This window comes from Oncorhynchus clarkii, chromosome 17 (assembly GCF_045791955.1).
Source record: "Oncorhynchus clarkii lewisi isolate Uvic-CL-2024 chromosome 17, UVic_Ocla_1.0, whole genome shotgun sequence".
Classification (NCBI taxonomy): Eukaryota; Metazoa; Chordata; class Actinopteri; order Salmoniformes; family Salmonidae; genus Oncorhynchus; species Oncorhynchus clarkii.
Genome location: NC_092163.1, coordinates 69570797 through 69594538, shown reverse-complemented (window position 1 = coordinate 69594538; position 23742 = coordinate 69570797). Strand labels below are relative to the sequence as shown.

Sequence of the window (23742 nt, the reverse complement as noted above, 5' to 3'; positions counted from 1 at the left end):
GTCCTGCTAAACCTCAACCTAAAAAAGGTTAGGTCACTCATACGCCATGTACCCCTGCATCTCGTTCCCCCTGCCCCAGGAGTCTTCTGTCCTTGTGCCCTATTGGCCATCCCTGATCAGGTGGACAGGGATGCCTAAAATCTTCTCTAAGACTTGAAAACACTCAATCATTTGCCTCTCCGGTGTTCGTTAAAAGCAGTTGACGTGGCATCTGCGTAGTTTACGACACCAGTCGGCCCTCTAGGTGATCAGCTAGGACGGTTTTCCCCTTTTATTTGGTTTTGAGCTGAAGCCGGGGTGTGAGCATGGGGGCCGGAGCGAGCGCAGAGGACAAGCACTCCAAAGAACTTGAGAAGAAACTCAAGGAGGACGCAGAGAAGGACGCCAGGACAGTCAAGCTGCTGCTTCTGGGTAATGTCTGCCTGTCTGGCCCTCTGGTCCTCTGGTCCTCTGCTCTGGGGAAGGGCCTGTGTGGAGGGTGGTCTATGGGGTGCCTCATCATAACCTGGTATCCAGACTATGCACTAAATGAGTCATAGGCTCTAAGGCCCTATGTGACTGTCCAGTGATTGAGTCTTATCTGGTCAAAGGTCTGTTGCTCGGGATGGCTTCCTTAGTATTTAATAGAACATGAAAAGGTTTCTTTCTTAAAAGCAACCTTTTGACACTAAGTGTGTAATCCCATGTTTATATTGCTGAGTAGACTCTACTATACTCTTAGAAAAAAGGGTTCCAAAAGGGTTCTTCGGTTGTCCCCACAGGATACCCTTTTAGGTTCTAGATCACACCTTTTATCCTAAGAGGGATGGGGATAGAGATAGTTCTGCCCTCTGTCATTTAACCTTGAGAGAGATGTGAAGATCGTGTCCACAGTAGTCTCCTGTGGTGTTGAATAATGCAGGTGTGTAGACAGAGACAATGTTATCTTGTCTCTTCGTATTATATTGTTAATCATGCAGTTGCCCTAAACCAAATTGGATTGTAATTTAGACTTTACCAGCCTTGCAAACTCATTATTTTGTAATGATTTTGTCTTTATTGGGGATCAATCAAGGTAAATGTCAAAGCTAATAGAATTACTATGCCAAATACATTTACCCTCTTGTCGACATATGCTAAATTGACTGAAAATGCTGATATTCAGAGTCACTACATTTTGCATTAGCAACAACGGTGAAGCTAAGCATCCTTGGTCACTCTGCAGGAGCCCGAGGCTGTAGCTTATCCCCCCTGGCTTTCACACTATTGTTCTGAACACTTTGGTAATTACTCAGCTCAAGCCCCTGGTAATCCTCAAACAACAATTGTTGTAGTACAGAAGTCTTAACCCCACACTACTGCACACACACCCTAACCTAATTACCCCAATGCAAACCAATTATAGCTCCACTGACCCCAACGTCCACGCTTAACTGAACACCCTGCACCAATACTTCATGAACTAAGTCTTAGCAAGTATCTAGGGGACGAGCGAGAGAGAGAGAGTGCGAGAGAGAGAAACAGACAGACAGACAGTGGGAGGGAGACAGACAGTGGGAGGGAGGGAGGGAGCACTTTCATGTCATCATAAACTTGATTAGGACCACAACATTGATTGTAGATTCCTGAGTTGTAATAGCCATGTAGTGAACACATAGAACACATGCAGATTGAGGTGGTTCTGTTGACAGAAGAACATTCAGCACAGCACTCTGTTGACACTGTCCGTGAGGGGCCTCAATACCTCATAGACACTCTATTAGAGACTGAGCTAGTGTGTGTCTCTCCCTGACATCGATCAATCAATCAAATTCATTATATAAAGTCCTTTTTACATTAGCAGTTACCCAGGCAACTAATAACCATGATGACTGTAGAGGGGCAGCAGGGTCAACTAATAACCATGATGGCTGTAGAGGGGCAGGAGGGACAACTAATTACCATGATGGCTGTAGAGGGGCAGCAGGGTCAACTAATAACCATGATGGCTGTAGAGGGGCAGCAGGGTCAACTAATAACCATGATGGCTGTAGAGGGACAGCAGGGTCAACTAATAACCATGATGGCTATAGAGGGGCAGCAGGGTCAACTAATAACCATGATGGCAGTAGAGGTGCAGCAGGGCCAACTAATAGCCATGACGGCTGTAAGGGGGCAGCAGGGCCAACTAATAACCATGATGCCTGTAGAGGGGCAGCAGGGTCAACTAATAACCATGATGGCTGTAGAGGGGCAGCAGGGTCAACTAATAACCATGATGGCTATAGAGGAGCAGCAGGGTCAACTAATAACCATGATGGCTGTAGAAGGGCAGCAGGAGAGAATAATAACCATGATGGAAATAGAGGGGCAGCAGGGCCAACTAATAACCATGATGGCAGTAGAGGGGCAGCAGGGCAAACTAATAACCATGATGGCTGTAGAGGGGCAGCAGGGTCAACTAACAACCATGATGGCTGTAGAGGTGCAGCAGGTCCAACTAATAGCCGTGACGGCTGTAAAGGGGCAGCAGGGCCAACTAATAACCATGATGTCTGTAGAGGGGCAGCAGGGTCAACTAATAACCATGATGGCTGTAGAGGGGCAGCAGGGTCAACTAATAACCATGATGGCTATAGAGGGGCAGCAGGGTCAACTAATAACCATGATGGCAGTAGAGGGGCAGCAGGGCCAACTAATAACCATGATGGCTGAAGAGACCAAGCAGGGTCAACTAATAACCATGATGGCTGTAGAGGGACAGCAGGGTCAACTAATAACCATGATGGCTGTAGAGGGGCAGCAGGGGCAACTAATAACAATGATGGCTGTAGAGGGGCAGCAGGGCAAACTAATAACCATGATGGCTGTAGAAGGGCAGCAGGAGAGAATAATAACCATGATGGAAATAGAGGGGCAGCAGGGCCAACTAATAACCATGATGGCTGTAGAGAGGCAGCAGGGCCAACTAATAACCATGATGGCTATAGAGGGGCAGCAGGGTCAACTAATAACCATGATGACTGTAGAGGGGCAGCAGGGTCAACTAATAGCTATGATGGCTGTAGAAGGGCAGCAGGGTCAACTAATAACCATGATGGCAGTAGAGGGGCAGCAGGGCCAACTAATAACCATGATGGCTGTAGAGAGGCAGCAGGGCCAACTAATAACCATGATGGCTGTAGAGGGGCAGCAGGGTCAACTAATAACCATGATGGCAGTAGAGGGGCAGCAGGGCCAACTAATAACCATGATGGCTGAAGAGGGACAGCAGGGTCAACTAATAACCATGATGGCTGTAGAGGGACAGCAGGGTCAACTAATAACCATGATGGCTGTAGAGGGGCAGCAGGGTCAACTAATAACCATGATGGCTGTAGAGGGGCAGCAGGGGCAACTAATAACAATGATGGCTGTAGAGGGGCAGCAGGGCAAAGTAATAACCATGATGGCTGTAGAAGGGCAGCAGGAGAGAATAATAACCATGATGGAAATAGAGGGGCAGCAGGGACAACTAATAACCATGATGGCTGTAGAGAGGCAGCAGGGCCAACTAATAACCATGATGGCTGTAGAGGGGCAACAGGGTCAACTAATAACGATGATGGCTGTAGAGGGGCAGCAGGGCCAACTAATAACCATGTGGGCTGTAGAATGGCAGCAGGAGAGAATAATAACCATGATGGCTGTCGAGGGGCAGCCGGGTCAACTAATAACCATGATGTCTGTAGAGGGGCAGCAGGGCCAACTAATAACCATGATGGCAATAGAGGGGCAGCAGGGTCAACTAATAACCATGATGGCTGAAGAGGGGCAGCAGGGCCAACTAATAACCATTATGGCAGGAGAGGGGCAGCAGGTTCAACTAATAACCATGATGGATATAGAGGGGCAGCAGGGTCAACTAATAACCATGATGGATATAGAGGGGCAGCAGGGCAAATTAATAACCATGATGGCTGTAGAGGGGCAGCAGGTTCAACTAATAACCATGATGGATATAGAGGTTCATTAGGGCCAATTAATAACCATGATGGCAGTAGAGGGGCAGCAGGGTAAACTAATAACCATGATGGCTGTAGAGAGGCAGCAGGGCCAACTAATAACCATGATGTCTGTAGAGGGGCAGCAGGGTCAACTAATAACCATGATGGCTGTAGAGGGGCAGCAGGAGAGAATAATAACCATGATGGCTGTCGAGGGGCAGCAGGGTCAACTAATAACCATGATGACTGTAGAGGGGCAGCAGGGTCAACTAACAAGCATGATGGCTATAGAGGGGCAGCAGGGTCAACTAATAACCATGATGGCTATAGAGGGTCAGCAGGGTCAAATAATAATTTGATGGCGGTAGAGGGGCAGCATGGTCAACTAATAACCATGATGGCTATAGAAGGGCAGCAGGGCCAACTAAGAACCATGATGGCTGTAGAGTGACAGCAGGGTCAATGAATAACCATGATGGCTGTAGAGGGGCAGCAGGGCCAACTAATAACCATGATGGCTGTAGAGGGACAGCAGGGTCAACTAATAATCATGATGGCTATAGAGGGGCAGCAGGATCAATTAATAACCATGATGGCTATAGAGGGGCAGCAGGGCAAAGTAATAACCATGATGGCTGTAGAAGGGCAGCAGGAGAGAATAATAACCATGATGGAAATAGAGGGGCAGCAGGGACAACTAATAACCATGATGGCTGTAGAGAGGCAGCAGGGCCAACTAATAACCATGATGGCTGTAGAGGGGCAGCAGGGTCAACTAATAACCATGATGGCAGTAGAGGGGCAGCAGGGCCAACTAATAACCATGATGGCTGAAGAGGGACAGCAGGGTCAACTAATAACCATGATGGCTGTAGAGGGACAGCAGGGTCAACTAATAACCATGATGGCTGTAGAGGGGCAGCAGGGTCAACTAATAACCATGATGGCTGTAGAGGGGCAGCAGGGGCAACTAATAACAATGATGGCTGTAGAGGGGCAGCAGGGCAAAGTAATAACCATGATGGCTGTAGAAGGGCAGCAGGAGAGAATAATAACCATGATGGAAATAGAGGGGCAGCAGGGACAACTAATAACCATGATGGCTGTAGAGAGGCAGCAGGGCCAACTAATAACCATGATGGCTGTAGAGGGGCAACAGGGTCAACTAATAACGATGATGGCTGTAGAGGGGCAGCAGGGCCAACTAATAACCATGTGGGCTGTAGAATGGCAGCAGGAGAGAATAATAACCATGATGGCTGTCGAGGGGCAGCCGGGTCAACTAATAACCATGATGTCTGTAGAGGGGCAGCAGGGCCAACTAATAACCATGATGGCAATAGAGGGGCAGCAGGGTCAACTAATAACCATGATGGCTGAAGAGGGGCAGCAGGGCCAACTAATAACCATTATGGCAGGAGAGGGGCAGCAGGTTCAACTAATAACCATGATGGATATAGAGGGGCAGCAGGGTCAACTAATAACCATGATGGATATAGAGGGGCAGCAGGGCAAATTAATAACCATGATGGCTGTAGAGGGGCAGCAGGTTCAACTAATAACCATGATGGATATAGAGGTTCATTAGGGCCAATTAATAACCATGATGGCAGTAGAGGGGCAGCAGGGTAAACTAATAACCATGATGGCTGTAGAGAGGCAGCAGGGCCAACTAATAACCATGATGTCTGTAGAGGGGCAGCAGGGTCAACTAATAACCATGATGGCTGTAGAGGGGCAGCAGGAGAGAATAATAACCATGATGGCTGTCGAGGGGCAGCAGGGTCAACTAATAACCATGATGACTGTAGAGGGGCAGCAGGGTCAACTAACAAGCATGATGGCTATAGAGGGGCAGCAGGGTCAACTAATAACCATGATGGCTATAGAGGGTCAGCAGGGTCAAATAATAATTTGATGGCGGTAGAGGGGCAGCAGGGTCAACTAATAACCATGATGGCTATAGAAGGGCAGCAGGGCCAACTAAGAACCATGATGGCTGTAGAGTGACAGCAGGGTCAATGAATAACCATGATGGCTGTAGAGGGGCAGCAGGGCCAACTAATAACCATGATGGCTGTAGAGGGACAGCAGGGTCAACTAATAATCATGATGGCTATAGAGGGGCAGCAGGATCAATTAATAACCATGATGGCTATAGAGGGGCAGCAGGGTCAACTAATAACCATGATGGATGTAGAGGGGCAGCAGGGTCAACTAATAACCATGATGGCTGTAGAGGGGCAGCAGGGTCAACCAATAACCATGATGGCTGTAGAGGGGCAGCAGGGTCAACTAATAAAAATTATGGCTGAAGAGGGGCAGCAGGGCCAACTAATAACCATGATGGATATAGAGGTTCAGCAGGGCCAATTAATAACCATGATGGCAGTAGAGGGGCAGCAGGGTAAACTAATAACCATGATGGCTGTAGAGGGGCAGCAGGGCCAACTAATAACCATGATGTCTGTAGAGGGGCAGCAGGGTCAACTAATAACCATGATGGCTGTAGAGGGGCAGCAGGAGAGAATAATAACCATGATGGCTATCGAGGGGCAGCAGGGTCAACTAATAACCATGATGACTGTAGAGGGGCAGCAGGGTCAACTAACAAGCATGATGGCTATAGAGGGGCAGCAGGGTCAACTAATAACCATGATGGCTATAGAGGGTCAGCAGGGTCAACTAATAATTTGATGGCGGTAGAGGGGCAGCAGGGTCAACTAATAACCATGATGGCTGTAGAGAGGCAGCAGGGCCAACTAATAACCATGATGGCTGTAGAGGGGCAGCAGGGTCAACTAATAACCATGATGGCAGTAGAGGGGCAGCAGGGCCAACTAATAACCATGATGGCTGAAGAGGGACAGCAGGGTCAACTAATAACCATGATGGCTGTAGAGGGACAGCAGGGTCAACTAATACCCATGATGGCTGTAGAGGGGCAGCAGGGTCAACTAATAACCATGATGGCTGTAGAGGGGCAGCAGGGGCAACTAATAACAATGATGGCTGTAGAGGGGCAGCAGGGCAAAGTAATAACCATGATGGCTGTAGAAGGGCAGCAGGAGAGAATAATAACCATGATGGAAATAGAGGGGCAGCAGGGACAACTAATAACCATGATGGCTGTAGAGAGGCAGCAGGGCCAACTAATAACCATGATGGCTGTAGAGGGGCAACAGGGTCAACTAATAACTATGATGGCTGTAGAGGGGCAGCAGGGCCAACTAATAACCATGAGGGCTGTAGAATGGCAGCAGGAGAGAATAATAACCATGATGGCTGTCGAGGGGCAGCCGGGTCAACTAATAACCATGATGTCTGTAGAGGGGCAGCAGGGCCAACTAATAACCATGATGGCAATAGAGGGGCAGCAGGGTCAACTAATAACCATGATGGCTGAAGAGGGGCAGCAGGGCCAACTAATAACCATGATGGCTGAAGATGGGCAGCAGGGCCAACTAATAACCATTATGGCAGGAGAGGGGCAGCAGGTTCAACTAATAACCATGATGGATATAGAGGGGCAGCAGGGTCAACTAATAACCATGATGGATATAGAGGTTCATTAGGGCCAATTAATAATCATGATGGCAGTAGAGGGGCAGCAGGGTCAACTAATAACCATGATGGCTGTAGAGAGGCAGCAGGGCCAACTAATAACCATGATGTCTGTAGAGGGGCAGCAGGGTCAACTAATAACCATGATGGCTGTAGAGGGGCAGCAGGAGAGAATAATAACCATGATGGCTGTCGAGGGGCAGCAGGGTCAACTAATAACCATGATGACTGTAGAGGGGCAGCAGGGTCAACTAACAAGCATGATGGCTATAGAGGGGCAGCAGGGTCAACTAATAACCATGATGGCTATAGAGGGTCAGCAGGGTCAAATAATAATTTGATGGCGGTAGAGGGGCAGCAGGGTCAACTAATAACCATGATGGCTATAGAAGGGCAGCAGGGCCAATTAAGAACCATGATGGCTGTAGAGTGACAGCAGGGTCAATGAATAACCATGATGGCTGTAGAGGGGCAGCAGGGCCAACTAATAACCATGATGGCTGTAGAGGGACAGCAGGGTCAACTAATAATCATGATGGCTATAGAGGGGCAGCAGGATCAATTAATAACCATGATGGCTATAGAGGGGCAGCAGGGTCAACTAATAACCATGATGGATGTAGAGGGGCAGCAGGGTCAACTAATAACCATGATGGCTGTAGAGGGGCAGCAGGGTCAACCAATAACCATGATGGCTGTAGAGGGGCAGCAGGGTCAACTAATAAAAATGATGGCTGAAGAGGGGCAGCAGGGCCAACTAATAACCATGATGGATATAGAGGTTCAGCAGGGCCAATTAATAACCATGATGGCAGTAGAGGGGCAGCAGGGTAAACTAATAACCATGATGGCTGTAGAGGGGAAGCAGGGCCAACTAATAACCATGATGTCTCTAGAGGGGCAGCAGGGTCAACTAATAACCATGATGGCTGTAGAGGGGCAGCAGGAGAGAATAATAACCATGATGGCTATCGAGGGGCAGCAGGGTCAACTAATAACCATGATGACTGTAGAGGGGCAGCAGGGTCAACTAACAAGCATGATGGCTATAGAGGGGCAGCAGGGTCAACTAATAACCATGATGGCTATAGAGGGTCAGCAGGGTCAACTAATAATTTGATGGCGGTAGAGGGGCAGCAGGGTCAACTAATAACCATGATGGCTGTAGAGTGACAGCAGGGTCAATGAATAACCATGATGGCTGTAGAGGGGCAGCAGGGCCAACTAATAACCATGATGGCTGTAGAGGGACAGCAGGGTCAACTAATAATCATGATGGCTATAGAGGGGCAGCAGGATCAATTAATAACCATGATGGCTATAGAGGGGCAGCAGGGTCAACTAATAATTTGATGGCGGTAGAGGGGCAGCAGGGTCAACTAATAACCATGATGGCTATAGAAGGGCAGCAGGGCCAACTAAGAACCATGATGGCTGTAGAGTGACAGCAGGGTCAATGAATAACCATGATGGCTGTAGAGGGGCAGCAGGGCCAACTAATAACCATGATGGCTGTAGAGGGACAGCAGGGTCAACTAATAATCATGATGGCTATAGAGGGGCAGCAGGATCAATTAATAACCATGATGGCTATAGAGGGGCAGCAGGGTCAACTAATAACCATGATGGCTGTAGAGGGGCAGCAGGGTCAACTAATAAAAATGATGCCTGAAGAGGGGCAGCAGGGCCAACTAATAACCATGATGGCTGTAGAGGGGCAGCAGGAGAGAATAATAACCATGATGGCTGTCGAGGGATAGCAGGGGCAACTAATAACCATGATGACTGTAGAGGGGCAGCAGGGTCAACTAATAACCATGATGGCTGTAGAGGGGCAGCAGGAGAGAATAATAACCATGATTGCTGTAGAAGGCCTGCAGGGTCAACTAATAATCATGATGGCTATAGAGGGGCAGCAGGGCCAACTAATAACCATGATGACTGTAGAGGGGCAGCAGGGTCAACTAATAACCATGATGGCTGTAGAGGGGCAGCAGGGTCAACTAATAACCATGATGGCTGTAGAGTGGCAGCAGGGCCAACTAATAACCATGATGGCTGTAGAGTGGCAGCAGGGCCAACTAATAACCATGATGGCTGTAGAGGGACAGCAGGGTCAACTAACAAGCATGATGGCTATAGAGGGGCAGCAGGGTCAACTAATAACCATGATGGCTATAGAGGGTCAGCAGGGTCAACTAATAATTTGATGGCGGTAGAGGGGCAGCAGGGTCAACTAATAACCATGATGGCTGTAGAGGGGCAGCAGGGCCAACTAATAACCATGATGGCTGTAGAGGGACAGCAGGGTCAACTAATAATCATGATGGCTATAGAGGGGCAGCAGGATCAATTAATAACCATGATGGCTATAGAGGGGCAGCAGGGTCAACTAATAACCATGATGGATGTAGAGGGGCAGCAGGGTCAACTAATAACCATGATGGCTGTAGAGGGGCAGCAGGGTCAACTAATAACCATGATGGCTATAGAGGGGCAGCAGGGTCAACTAATAAAAATGATGGCTGAAGAGGGGCAGCAGGGTCAACTAATAACCATGAGGGCTGTAGAAGGGCAGCAGGGTCAACTAATAACCATGATGGCTGAAGAGGGGCAGCAGGGCCAACTAATAATCATGATGGCTGTAGAGGGGCAGCAGGGCCAACTAATAATCATGATGGCTGTAGAGGGGCAGCAGGTTCAACTAATAACCATGATGGATATAGAGGGGCAGCAGGGTCAACTAATAACCATGATGGATATAGTTGGGAAGCAGGAGAGAATAATAACCATGATGGATATAGATGGGAAGCAGGAGAGAATAATAACCATGATGGATATAGATGGGAAGCAGGAGAGAATAATAACCATGATGGATATAGATGGGAAGCAGGAGAGAATAATAACCATGATGGATATAGATGGGAAGCAGGAGAGAATAATAACCATGATGGATATAGTTGGGAAGCAGGAGAGAATAATAACCATGATGGATATAGATGGGAAGCAGGAGAGAATAATAACCATGATGGATATAGTTGGGAAGCAGGAGAGAATAATAACCATGATGGATATAGATGGGAAGCAGGAGAGAATAATAACCATGATGGATATAGTTGGGAAGCAGGAGAGAATAATAACCATGATGGATATAGATGGGAAGCAGGAGAGAATAATAACCATGATGGATATAGATGGGAAGCAGGAGAGAATAATAACCATGATGGATATAGCAGGTGCAGCAGCAAAGTGAGTCATACTGCATCTCTGTGACAATATAGGTCAGGGATAGAGAAAGTTCTTCCTGACATCAGCTTTGAAGGGGCTTAGGACAGAAGTAAGGAGCTTGGTGCCCTTGTGTGGCTCCTCTGTGGGCCAATGTACACACCAACTCAACAGGGAGGACCATAACAAGTCAGGAAAGAAAATGGAGGGAATAGTAGCAGAGTAATGTTAAAGAAAAGTGAAATAGAATAAGGGAGTACACTTTGTGACCTTGTTTGCCCCTAGTTTTTGTAATCCAGGTCTAAGATAGTTTAACACTGCAGCCAAGTGGTCATGTTTGGTACTTTAAATGTGATGCCTACTTCTATAGAGACTGATCTACACCCTCCCAAGACCTTGCCATGCCCAGATAATGGTCCCCTACCACAGGCTGTCATTTATATATACAGTACCTGAGATCTAAATAAGTGTACTGTTTTTCTCACTTGTGCATATAGGTGCTGGAGAATCAGGAAAGAGCACAATCGTGAAACAGATGAAGTGAGTAGTGACTCTATTGTACCAATTTAAATGTCATAAAATGATCAGTGTCTCAACAATCACATTAATTTGTGGAATCTTGTTTTCTCACAACAGAATTATCCATCAAGATGGTTACTCTCTTGAGGAGTCTATGGAGTTTGTCACCATCATCTACAGCAATACCCTTCAGTCCATCATGGCTATTGTAAAGGGTATGACTCAACTCAACATTGGCTATGGTGACACCGCTCAGCAGGTAGTTACTGACTGTCTACTGCAGGGTTCCCAAACTCGATCCTGGAGCGCGTGTTGGTTTTTGCCCTAGCACTACACAGCTGACTAAAATATCCAACTCATTATCATGCTTTGATTATTTGAATCAGCTGTGTAGTGCTAGGGCAAAACCCAAACCGTGCACCCAGGACCAAGTTAGGGAAACGCTGTTCTATAGAACACTATTCCGACAGATGGTTACATAACATAACCAAGCCAGGCATCATATTATTTGGGATATGATGTTCCTTTGTCAGACTGGGTATAGTGCGCAATCTAAGTGTGGAGGTATGATTTTGTACTTGCTTGTGTCTGCGTGTGTTGGTTTGTAGGACGACTCCAGGAAGCTCATGCATCTAGCAGACACCATTGAGGAGGGCTCCATGCCCAAGGAGCTGTCTGACATCATCATCCGGCTGTGGAAGGACACTGGCATCCAGGCATGCTACGACAGGGCCTCTGAGTACCAGCTTAACGACTCTGCTGGATAGTAGGTTCACTCTCCTGGACTGGACCAACCCCATCCCCGTTCCCTTTTCACCATGACAGCACACCATCATATCCACAAAGGGCTTGTTTCCCAGACACATATTAAGTTAAATCCTGGACTAAAACGCTCTTTGAATGTAGGATCTCCATTGTGAATGCTTTTTAGTCCAGGACCAGGGTATGTGTCTGGGAAACTAGCACCTAAGAGCTTTGTTCTCTCTTACTAGTCTGTTGATGAACCAGATTAAGGTAGGTTGTTTTTCATAACCACTCTCTCCGTGTCCCAGCTAACTATCTGAGGCTGGATATATCCTCACTGAGCAGGATATAACCTCACTATGTCCCACCTAGCTTTCTGAATGACTTGGAGTCGCTGGTCCAGCCTGGATATACCCCTACTGAGTAGGAAGTAACCACTCTCTCTCTCGGTGTCCCACGTAGCTATCTGAATGACTTGGAGAGGCTGGTCCAGCCTGGATATATCCCCACTGAACAGGACATGTTGCGATCCAGGGTAAAGACCACTGGTATCATAGAGACCCAGTTCGGCTTAAAAGATCTCAACTTCAGGTGAGGCTACAAACACAACGCAAGACAATTATACCCGCATTAATCCCCATTGATCAGAATCACAAAAACATTGAAAAGCAACAATTATCTTTAAGAAATCGAATGAGCTTAGATGACCATTGTAATAATATAGTAATAACATTGGCGATCAACATTGACATCTGTCTCTCTCTCGCTGTCCTGCAGGATGTTTGACGTGGGCGGCCAGCGCTCAGAGAGGAAGAAATGGATCCACTGTTTTGAGGGAGTGACCTGTATTATCTTCATCGCTGCTCTGAGCGCCTACGACATGGTGCTGGTGGAGGATGACGAAGTGGTGAGATATCAGCATCATCATCATCATAGACACTAGATTAAAGGAGTCGCTGTAGGACGAAGTGGTGAGATATCAGCATCATCATCATAGACACTAGATTAAAGGAGTCGCTGTAGGATGAAGTGGTGAGATATCATCATAGACACTAGATTGAAGGAGTCGCTGTAGGATGAAGTGGTGAGATATCATCATAGACACTAGATTGAGGTAGTCACTGTAGGATGAAGTGGTGAGATATCAGCATCATCATCATCATAGACACTAGATTAAAGGAGTCGCTGTAGGACGAAGTGGTGAGATATCAGCATCATCATCATAGACACTAGATTAAAGGAGTCGCTGTAGGATGAAGTGGTGAGATATCATCATAGACACTAGATTGAAGGAGTCGCTGTAGGATGAAGTGGTGAGATATCATCATAGACACTAGATTGAGGTAGTCACTGTAGGATGAAGTGGTGAGATATCAGCATCATCATCATAGACACTAGATTGAAGGAGTCGCTGTAGGATGAAGTGGTGAGATATCATCATCATAGACACTAGATTGAAGGAGTCGCTGTAGGATGAAGTGGTTAGATATCATCATCATAGACACTAGATTGAAGGAATCGCTGTAGGATGAAGTGGTGAGATATCAGCATCATAGACACTAGATTGAATGACTCGCTGTAGGATGAAGTGGTGAGATATCAGCATCATCATCATAGACACTAGATTGAAGGAGTCACTGTAGGATGAAGTGGTGAGATATCAGCATCATCATCATAGACACTAGATTAAAGGAGTCACTGTAGGATGAAGTGGTGAGATATCAGCATCATCATCATAGACACTAAATTAAAGGAGTCACTGTAGGATGAAGTGGTGAGATATCATCATCATAGACACTAGATTGAAGGTGTCGCTGTAGGATGAAGTGGTGAGATATCAGCATCATCATCATAAACACTAAATTAAAGGAGTCACTGTAGGATGAAGTGGTGAGATATCATCATAAACACTAGATTAAAGGAGTCGCTGTAGGATGAAGTGGTGAGATATCATCATCATAGACACTAGATTGAAGGACTCGCTGTAGGATGAAGTGGTGAGATATCATCATAATCATAGACACTAGATTGAAGGACTCACTGTAGGATGAAGTGGTGAGATATCAGCATCATAGACACTAGATTAAAGGAGTCACTGTAGGATGAAGTGGTGAGATATCATCATCATAGACACTAGATTGAGGTAGTCACTGTAGGATGAAGTGGTGAGAAATCAGCATCATCATCATAGACACTAGATTGAAGGAGTCGCTGTAGGATGAAGTGGTGAGATATCATCATCATAGACACTAGATTGAAGGAGTCGCTGTAGGATGAAGTGGTGAGATATCATCATAGACACTAGATTGAAGGAGTCGCTGTAGGATGAAGTGGTGAGATATCATCATAGACACTAGATTGAAGGAGTCACTGTAGGATGAAGTGGTGAGATATCATCATCATCATAGACACTAGATTGAGGTAGTCGCTGTAGGATGAAGTGGTGAGATATCAGCATCATCATCATAAACACTAAATTAAAGGAGTCATGAAGTGGTGAGATATCATCATCATAGACACTAGATTGAAGGAGTCACTGTAGGATGAAGTGGTGAGATATCAGCATCATCATCATAGACACTAGATTGAAGGAGTCGCTGTAGGATGAAGTGGTGAGATATCAGCATCATCATCATAGACACTAGATTGAGGTAGTCGCTGTAGGATGAAGTGGTGAGATATCATCATCATAGACACTAGATTGAAGGAGTCGCTGTAGGGCGAAGTGGTGAGATATCATCATCATCATCATAGACACTAGATTGAAGGAGTCGCTGTAGGATGAAGTGGTGAGATATCATCATCATAGACACTAGATTGAAGGAGTCGCTGTAGGATGAAGTGGTGAGATATCAGCATCATCATCATAAACACTAAATTAAAGGAGTCATGAAGTGGTGAGATATCATCATCATAGACACTAGATTGAAGGAGTCACTGTAGGATGAAGTGGTGAGATATCAGCATCATCATCATAGACACTAGATTGAAGGAGTCGCTGTAGGATGAAGTGGTGAGATATCATCATCACAGACACTAGATTGAAGGACTCGCTGTAGGATGAAGTGGTGAGATATCATCATAGACACTAGATTGAAGGAGTCACTGTAGGATGAAGTGGTGAGATATCATCATCATCATAGACACTAGATTGAAGGAGTCACTGTAGGATGAAGTGGTGAGATATCAGCATCATAGACACTAGATTAAAGGAGTCACTGTAGGATGAAGTGGTGAGATATCATCATCATAGACACTAGATTGAAGGAGTCACTGTAGGATTAAGTGGTGAGATATCAGCATCATCATCATAGACACTAGATTGAAGGAGTCGCTGTAGGATGAAGTGGTGAGATATCAGCATTATAGACACTAGATTGAAGGAGTCGCTGTAGGATGAAGTGGTGAGATATCATCATCATAGACACTAGATTGAAGGACTCGCTGTAGGATGAAGTGGTGAGATATCATCATAGACACTAGATTGAAGGAGTCACTGTAGGATGAAGTGGTGAGATATCAGCATCATCATCATAGACACTAGATTAAAGGAGTCACTGTAGGATGAAGTGGTGAGATATCAGCATCATCATCATAGACACTAGATTGAGGTAGTCGCTGTAGGATGAAGTGGTGAGATATCATCATCATAGACACTAGATTGAAGGAGTCGCTGTAGGGCGAAGTGGTGAGATATCATCATCATCATCATAGACACTAGATTGAAGGAGTCGCTGTAGGATGAAGTGGTGAGATATCATCATCATAGACACTAGATTGAAGGAGTCGCTGTAGGATGAAGTGGTGAGATATCAGCATCATCATCATAGACACTAGATTGAAGGTGTCGCTGTAGGACGAAGTGGTGAGATATCAGCATCATCCTCATAAACACTAGATTAAAGGAGTCACTGTAGGATGAAGTAGTGAGATATCAGCATCATCATCATATACACTAGATTGAAGGTGTCGCTGTAGGATGAAGTGGTGAGATATCAGCATCATCATCATAAACACTAGATTAAAGGAGTCACTGTAGGATGAAGTGGTGAGATATCATCATCATAGACACTAGATTGAGGTAGTCACTGTAGGATGAAGTGGTGAGATATCATCATCATAGACACTAGATTGAGGTAGTCACTGCATTGTCTCACGTCAGATAGCACGGCGGCCGTCTGCACTGATGGCTCCTGGAGATGCTTGTCACGTTAGAATGATGTCATCTGACGGAAGACAATGGTAGTCACCGTGGAACTGTATGGACAGAGTAGTGGTCAGAGTAGCGGCTTTGTGATCTCATGGAGAGATTCATTGTAGAAGAATCAGTTTCATTAGCTTGTTTCATGCATGGTATCCATCTGTGTGATTCTCTCCTCATGAAGAACCGAATGCACGAGAGTCTCCACCTGTTCAACAGTATCTGCAACCACCGCTACTTTATTGCCACCTCCATCGTACTCTTCCTCAACAAGAAAGACGTCTTCACCGAGAAGATCAAGAAGGCTCACCTCAGCATGTGCTTCCCCGACTACGACGGTGGGCTCACAACAGCAGATCTGCCACTGGCCTATTCTCCTTGGAACACTCAGTGTTTTCTCAATGTTCTTTTGATGTTAGACCAATGTCAGCTCTTAACTATTGCATATTGTGTTTGTCCATAGCATAAGCCAGCTTTGATTTCAGCTCTTGTTGACTCTTTTGACAGTATTGTAAGTATTATTTCCTTAAATGTTGTTGGATTCCCCGTAGGCCCCAACACCTATGAGGATGCTGGTAACTACATCAAACTCCAGTTCCTGGACCTGAACTTGCGGCGAGACATCAAGGAGGTCTACTCACACATGACCTGTGCCACAGACACAGAGAACGTCAAGTTTGTGTTTGACGCCGTAACTGACATCATCATCAAAGAAAACCTAAAAAGCTGTGGTCTCTTCTAAGAGCCACGCCGTATAGTCATATAGGTGAGTGGAACTCTTCTGGTCTAGACTATACTAGGATACTGAGAGATTGTATGCCTCTGCCCATTGAATCCCAAAGCCCCATAGTAAACTATAGTTTACCTGAAAGGCACCACACACACAACTCACTATGAATCAGCACATAATTTCTCTGTCACCCACCCAATGGCACACACGTTATCTCCTCTAAACACTCCTCTGTTTCAGGCCTAACTCCTATCTTTTCCCCCTTTCAAACTGCGGGCAACAATCTCCTCAAGACCGGACCAAGATGAGAAACTGTCCCTACGAGCTGCCATTCTCCGATAGATTACTACACACACATACACAGACATGAATTCATACAGTCCAACGCAGTATCATAACCAAAGACAATTCAGTTAATTTGAGACCTTGATGAGCCCTAAGAGAGATGTCAGATGATCTATCCTGTACATATGTTATAAGTCGATCATAATCAAGCTGTCATACTTTCTTAGGAACTGTAGTTGAATCATCGACCCTTCGCTCAGCAGAAAGTGCTTCTTCTCCCAGACAGTACATGTGAATAGGTGTAAGGCAATGTATCATCTCTACGCTCCAGTAACTGGCATATAAAGCCAAAAGAGATGGAAACGAGACGGAAACAAGATGGCCTCCACCTGCACACGCACTTCAACTTGTGTTATAATAAGTTACAAAACCCATTCATTAGCAAAAATGGGTTTTAAGTGTAGATAAGGCATACTAGAACAAAGATTGAGCTGTTAAGTATAGTGGGCACCGTATGAAAGACCTCAAGCTACTGGAGAGGACCAATGTCACATGAAATCTGACATATGAAAATGAACTGGTCCAACAAAGAATTGCAAAGGTAATGGTAACTTGTATCTAGATCTCTAACTGATGAGCAACTGTAGTAAAAATAAAGTATTTTTAAGTTTGTCGCTTGGTCACAAACCAATTTGAATGCCTTGTAGGTCTTTGGGCCACACATTCTGTACAGAAAAGACAAAGGATGTTACTGTGAAATGTGAATCAGATGAGTTATTAAAGCTTCTGTAGAAAACTAACCTCTCTGTGAACTACTTATTGAATAAATTACTCTCAGTATCGTCACGTTCTGTACTTGGCATTTATTTCACATGCAATATTTGTATAGATTTTTCTGACATTAAGAGAAAAACATTCTTACAGCATTGTCTGAAGAGTATTGTAGAGGTCAAAAGCCCACTTAGTTAAAACTCAAGATGACCTGAGAGAAGAAAGTTAAGTCCTGAATAGATTATCTAAGACAAAAAATTGAGAATTCACAAGACAGAGGCAAAACAACATGTTCCTCCCCACATACTGGTACTTGACATAGTCTGTTAGCACTATTAAGTCAAGGGAAGGTTGCACAAGGTCGTCCACATACACATACTGTACTGCTGTGTACTAACTCTTTGGATATACAGCAAAATTAACATGAACATGAACAAACAAAGCAGCACAACCGGTGTATGAATAGCCCTTCCTTGAATATTAATACTTGGAATAGAAATTCATAATTGTTCAATAGAGACATGATACTCTTACACAACCTTAAACATTACACACTTTATGGCTTTGTTTAAACCCACAGGAAGTGTCAATAATATTGTACTAAAGAGGAATGATTTCCACCTTCTATACCGGTCACAGAATGGAAGTTATTAACTTATTTCACTTTATCACAACCATCTTGGCTTTTATGTTAAGTCACGTCTGCACTAATAAGGTGTCACGTCTGCACTAATAAGGTGTCACGTCTGCACTAATAAGGGGTCACGTCTGCACTAATAAGGGGTCACGTCTGCACTAATAAGAGGTCACGTCTGCACTAACAAGGGGTCACGTCAGCATTGACAATCCTAGTGAGGCACTAGTCACCCTGTATATCTATTTTTTTGCGTAATGCACTTAAAATGATGCTGTGGACATTAAACAGGTATCTGGATGGCACTGTTCCCTCAACCCAATAACAGTTCGGCGGTGTGTTCAGAACACCTAGCTACACACCCAAACCAAAGCTCGAACAGTAAAGCCCTCATCACTGCTTCATTCATTCCTCAACCAAAACATCCCAGTTATAATGACACCAAACAACACCCAATGAGTCACATTTAAAATGCTGTGGAACAGGAATCCAGCAAACCTTTTACTGGAGAAAAAAAAAAAGATTGTCCTTTACAAAATAAACTGATGCATATTATAAAAACAATACTGCAAAAACAATTGAAATGCTATTTTAAAAAAGGTCCTAGAGAGTATTGTCCACCTTGGTCCCGAGCAGCAGAGCGGTAGAGCAGGGTGAGGTGAGACCCCTCTGTCCTCTTCACACAACAAGCTGTGCCTGAGTTAGTGAGTCTACAAACTGAGGACACAGACACAGCAGTGATCTCTCCTCAGAACAGTCCCACCATGTGATCGATCTGTCTCATGTACACACTCTTCAAAGGCAGGGAGTACCTGGCCTCTTCAGAGACCCTGTCACACTGAAGAAAGGAAGCAGAGGAGATGATGATGATGATGATTTGTACGAAAAATAAAACATAAGTTGTTGATAGATGACCTAACTCCGCATATTTCAAATATGTTTGTGCTTATTTAGCAGAAAGAAATGTACGTCATTCATTACTGTATATTTTAAGCTGCAGTATTTGATAATGCAGGCAGTGTCAGGGTAATATATATTTATATATCAGAGGTCATTACATTGATATTGTTGATAGAAAATGACCCGTTGGAGGTCTCCTGGTCTGTCACCACTCTCTCCTCACAGGGGAACAGGTCATTCCACTGCTTCTCCCGGAAGTGCGCATCAATAGGTACCACATGGTCCTCTGTGGTGAAGATGTACTTGTTCTCTGATTTGTGCAAGGGGTTGTCATCATCAAACAGCTGGAAGGAGAATGTCCCAGGATGAACTAGAATGACAGGTTATATTAGCTCAGAAAAGCCTGTTCCAGTTTCTGACCAACATACAGTACAGGTACATACCATGTAAAGGTATTTTCAGACAGTACAAGTACTAAACAGCACAGGCTAATGTTCCTATTGATCCAGTAAGGCCAGAAGGCTAGTTTATTTTTATTGGCATGTAACTGATATGAATGTTGTATTGTCAATTTGTTTTCTACTATATTTAATTGGCACTTTAAACGTGTATATGATACTGGAACAATTTCCCCATGGGGACAAAGTCAGTAAAGTAAAGTACATACCAGGTAAAGGTATTTGCAGGTCTCGCTGAGAAAAAAAAAAAACTCTCCATGCGATCCTCTTTGGACTTGTCCACCATGTGGTGAAGAGTGGCATACCCACACCTGTCATATCCACACATCAGTTTAGGGAACAGTAGAAACAGACTTCCTCTCTAAAAGCAAGTGTTTTTCAACTACCCGACTTATACCAGACTTTGTCATTTTTTTCCAGGCTCTCAAGGATGTCCAGTCCTACATGCAAATACAAAGGATGTTCGGTTGCCTGTGAGGGGAAATGAAATAGCTCAACTCAAAGCAGCTCAAAACAAATACAACTAACAAACATTCTGTATCAAATGTTGTTTCCAATGCATGTGCAGCACTGGTACCTGGTAGAGGAGATAGGTGGACTCCACCAGTTCTGGCCTCAGGGGGTAGAAGAGCACATCAGGTGCCTGTAGCTGCCAGTTGTACCTCTCCGACAGGGCCCCGAAGCGCTTCCAGATGGCGTAGTAGAAGGCATGCATGCAAATGGCCTCCTCAACACCACCATTCAACACCTGAGGTGGTCAGGCACGGGGTCAGAGCACAGACACGGGGAAAACATCAATAACAGTAGTAACACTGTCAGGTTGAACATACACCAAGGTATTCTACTGAACAACATTTATTGGGACATTGTAGGTTGAGGACATATGCAGGGTTTGTACTGCTCCCCATTCCCAGAGAGAGAGAGGTGTCTACCAGGAGGCCAGGGAAGAAGGCTTGCAGGGAGTCGATCCAGGTGTTCATGATCTGGCCGTTGAACATGTTCACATTGGCGTAGAGTGGAGGGTCCCCTTCTCCCTCATTACATGACTCCCTCCTGCAGGTCAATATCAACACACACACATTACCTTTACAGAATGTAGATCAACACTAAACAACATGCCGCCACATTACTAATATAACCTCAAATATGGCCAATCATTCAACACACAACCATTAGAACACTATGTATCCACACAAACACACCCTCATCAAGTCGATTCAAGCACAGGACTGACCCCATTCTCAGGTGGTTCTGGATGCTCTCATAAGAAGCTTGGAACATCCGCTAGTCCTCTCTCTCTCCAAACAGGATGTAAGACTTAAGCAGGTACTCTAGGAACGAGTCCATCCCTGCTCCCAGGCCACTTTGCATGCCAACCCACTGTCCCGTTTGAATGTTCCCCACGTTCCCTGAGAGTTGACGAGAAGAGGTAACCATGTGAGATACAACAAGAGAGAAAGATGCAGCTACACATGAGCAAACATCTACATACAAACTACAAAGATGATCTCTACTCACCTAGCAAGCCTGTCTCGTTGCTCCTCAGGTTCCACAGGGCTGGGACAGCCCGTCTTGCCACCCACTCAAACGTGGAGTCTCCAATCAGACGGCTCAGAATGCCAAACTCCACCATCAGGGAGCCAGCCCCAGATGTGCAAGTCTCATTGATGCTGTCTGGAGAGACACCACTCTTCAGGTTCACCTGAGGAAATGAAGTGACAGGGTAATCAGTCACTGAAGAACATTACAGTTGTTTCAGTACGGCATAGTTGTGCTCGTTATATATACACATATTGTGTAAACAACAGGTGAAGTAAATGTCAAGACTGATAGTGGACCTCTGTTGTTGTTCAATGGTCTTAGATCTACCTCCACCTGTCTAGTATTTCCCCGGTCGGCAAAGCCAGGTCAAATCGTTAAGAACCCAGGACAGACCAGGCCATTAACCATGCAGCTCTCCTCTCACCCTGGGGTGGGGGATGCCTGTGCTGGTGTATACGAATATTACATTTATACCTGATGTTAGCCTCAAACACTTGCAGTGTCGAAAGATACCGTGTCTATCACCAACTTCACAGCTCTATGGAACTATGACACATTCCCCAGCACCTGGAGCGAGAAACATTACCAGGATCATTGAAAAACTTCCTAAACCATTTGAATACCATTATCCTAAAAGCTGACACAAATGAAACAGGAATAGAAAATACAGCTGCTTACCAGTAGTGTGTCTAGGGTGTCAATGAATAGTTTCCCAAGACATCATTGATGTTGATGTTTGACCTGAAACAACAGTAGTGAAACATGTAAAATAATAATAATAATTGAGGGTATGCACATGTAGGCAATAATGCAAACACCATGGTGGGAATTGTGGGACCACATTCAACTTGATCACAAGCTGAACAAGTTAAATGAATTGACCCTGTTTCAGCTTGAGAGAAATTAAGTTTCATCCAGCTGTGCATTTTCTTTGTGCCTTTTGTTATCAGATTCAAAAGAATGTCGCTCAAAGTAGAGCAGACAAAGCGGACAAAGTAGAGCGGACAGAGCGGATAGAGAGGACAAACAAATAGAATACCAACCTTACAGTAACTGTATTTGGTTAGCCATTTACATCACCGTAACCAGATTTGATAACAAGTCCTGCATGACAGACAGATGCAAATTACAATAACCGCACAGCTAACATCATCCGTCACAATGTAAATAATGAATGGACACTGGACACACACTTCAGCTAGTTGGACAGGGCAGTCTACCAACCGAATAATCAATTGCACGTGTTACCAGATTGGTTCTAGGCCTATACTTACGGGTTGAGAACGTCAGGACCTCTCCCTTGACAGTCAATGGGATTGAGCTCATCTTCGGGAAAGGCATATTTCATGTAGTTGCCGTATCCAAAGTAGAACATGTCTTTGGCCATGCCTTTCATCTTTAACTTGAGTGTGTCCGGGAAGGAGCTATATCTCCTGTCATCTCTGTTCCCTTCAAAGAGGCTAAGGTAAGACAAATTCTTAGGTTAATCTTCTTCACCAAGTTTGGCACAAGAGGTCCTGCTTTGTGCTTCTCCATTTAAATGTAGGGGGAAGTTGAACCCCCAGCTAGGTCCCAGTCCAAACGCTAGCTATAGTAGACTACTGAAAGTCAGTCTGAGTACGACGAGACCAACCAGTATCGACTTCCATTGCATATTTGTTCTGGATCGGTCTTAAAATACATAGTTCAAATCGACAGTATTTGATGAATAAATGGCTGAATTGTCTTCCGTTTATTGCTTCCAAGCCACCTAGGCTAAACTGGCAGAAAAAGTCGATAGCGCGCCTCACTTTGTCATCAAACCCAGCCCATCGGTTGCCACAATGTAAAATGTCTATATGGTAACAATTCATGATTTCGTTAAGATATGTTCTCTTAATTGAAGGTTAGGCATAAGATTAGCAGTGTGGTTAAGGTTAAAATCTCATTTTAAAATATATGAAAAACAGGCGGGGTTTATAATTATGACTTTGAAACGTTCCCGGTTTTAAGGTGTGATTTGGAGCTCCAGGTATGTCATCAAGAAAGAGGGGGCAGGCGCGTTTCAGCAATTGGCTACCATGCATGTCAGTCTTGCCGTGTGTCAAGCAATATCACCTTTGCACCAATAGAAAACATCCACAGGCATTAAAAAGTTGAGGCTCAGACAGGTGAAGAGTCAGAAAATACCCATGTCAAAACCAATCTGGAGGTATAAAAATCGTCTTTTTTCCACTTTCCGACAT

The 23742-nt window shown here is 45.0% G+C and overlaps 2 protein-coding genes and 1 long non-coding RNA gene across 4 annotated transcripts; 1 reads left to right on the top strand and 2 right to left on the bottom strand.

Moving 5' to 3' along the window:
• Positions 1-134: 134 nt before the first annotated feature.
• Positions 135-18058, top strand: LOC139371336 (guanine nucleotide-binding protein G(t) subunit alpha). 2 transcript variants are annotated; one of them, XM_071111674.1, is made up of 9 exons: positions 135-411; positions 11231-11273; positions 11370-11511; positions 11861-12018; positions 12459-12587; positions 12774-12903; positions 16382-16535; positions 16749-16963; positions 17221-18058. In XM_071111674.1, exons 1-8 carry the CDS (start codon positions 306-308, stop codon positions 16937-16939), a joined length of 1053 nt encoding a protein of 350 aa, XP_070967775.1. In that variant the 5' UTR covers positions 135-305; the 3' UTR covers positions 16940-16963; positions 17221-18058. The 2 variants fall into 2 exon arrangements, with proteins under 2 accessions (XP_070967775.1, XP_070967774.1); XM_071111673.1 differs by having other exon boundaries at positions 136-411; positions 17168-18058.
• Positions 18059-19684: 1626 nt separating this feature from the next.
• On the bottom strand, positions 19685-22143 carry LOC139369492 (ER degradation-enhancing alpha-mannosidase-like protein 1). Its single transcript, XM_071108738.1, is given in 7 exon segments — positions 19685-19887; positions 20185-20446; positions 20553-20723; positions 20908-21028; positions 21210-21384; positions 21494-21709; positions 22104-22143. Coding segments are annotated over 6 exon segments (816 nt in total). The 3' UTR covers positions 19685-19887; positions 20185-20353.
• Positions 22144-22161: 18 nt separating this feature from the next.
• Positions 22162-22926, bottom strand: LOC139371335 (uncharacterized). The gene is made up of 3 exons (XR_011627223.1): positions 22792-22926; positions 22561-22621; positions 22162-22258 (listed from the first exon to the last, which is right to left on the bottom strand). It is a non-coding gene; the product is annotated as an uncharacterized lncRNA (long non-coding RNA).
• Positions 22927-23742: the final 816 nt, after the last annotated feature.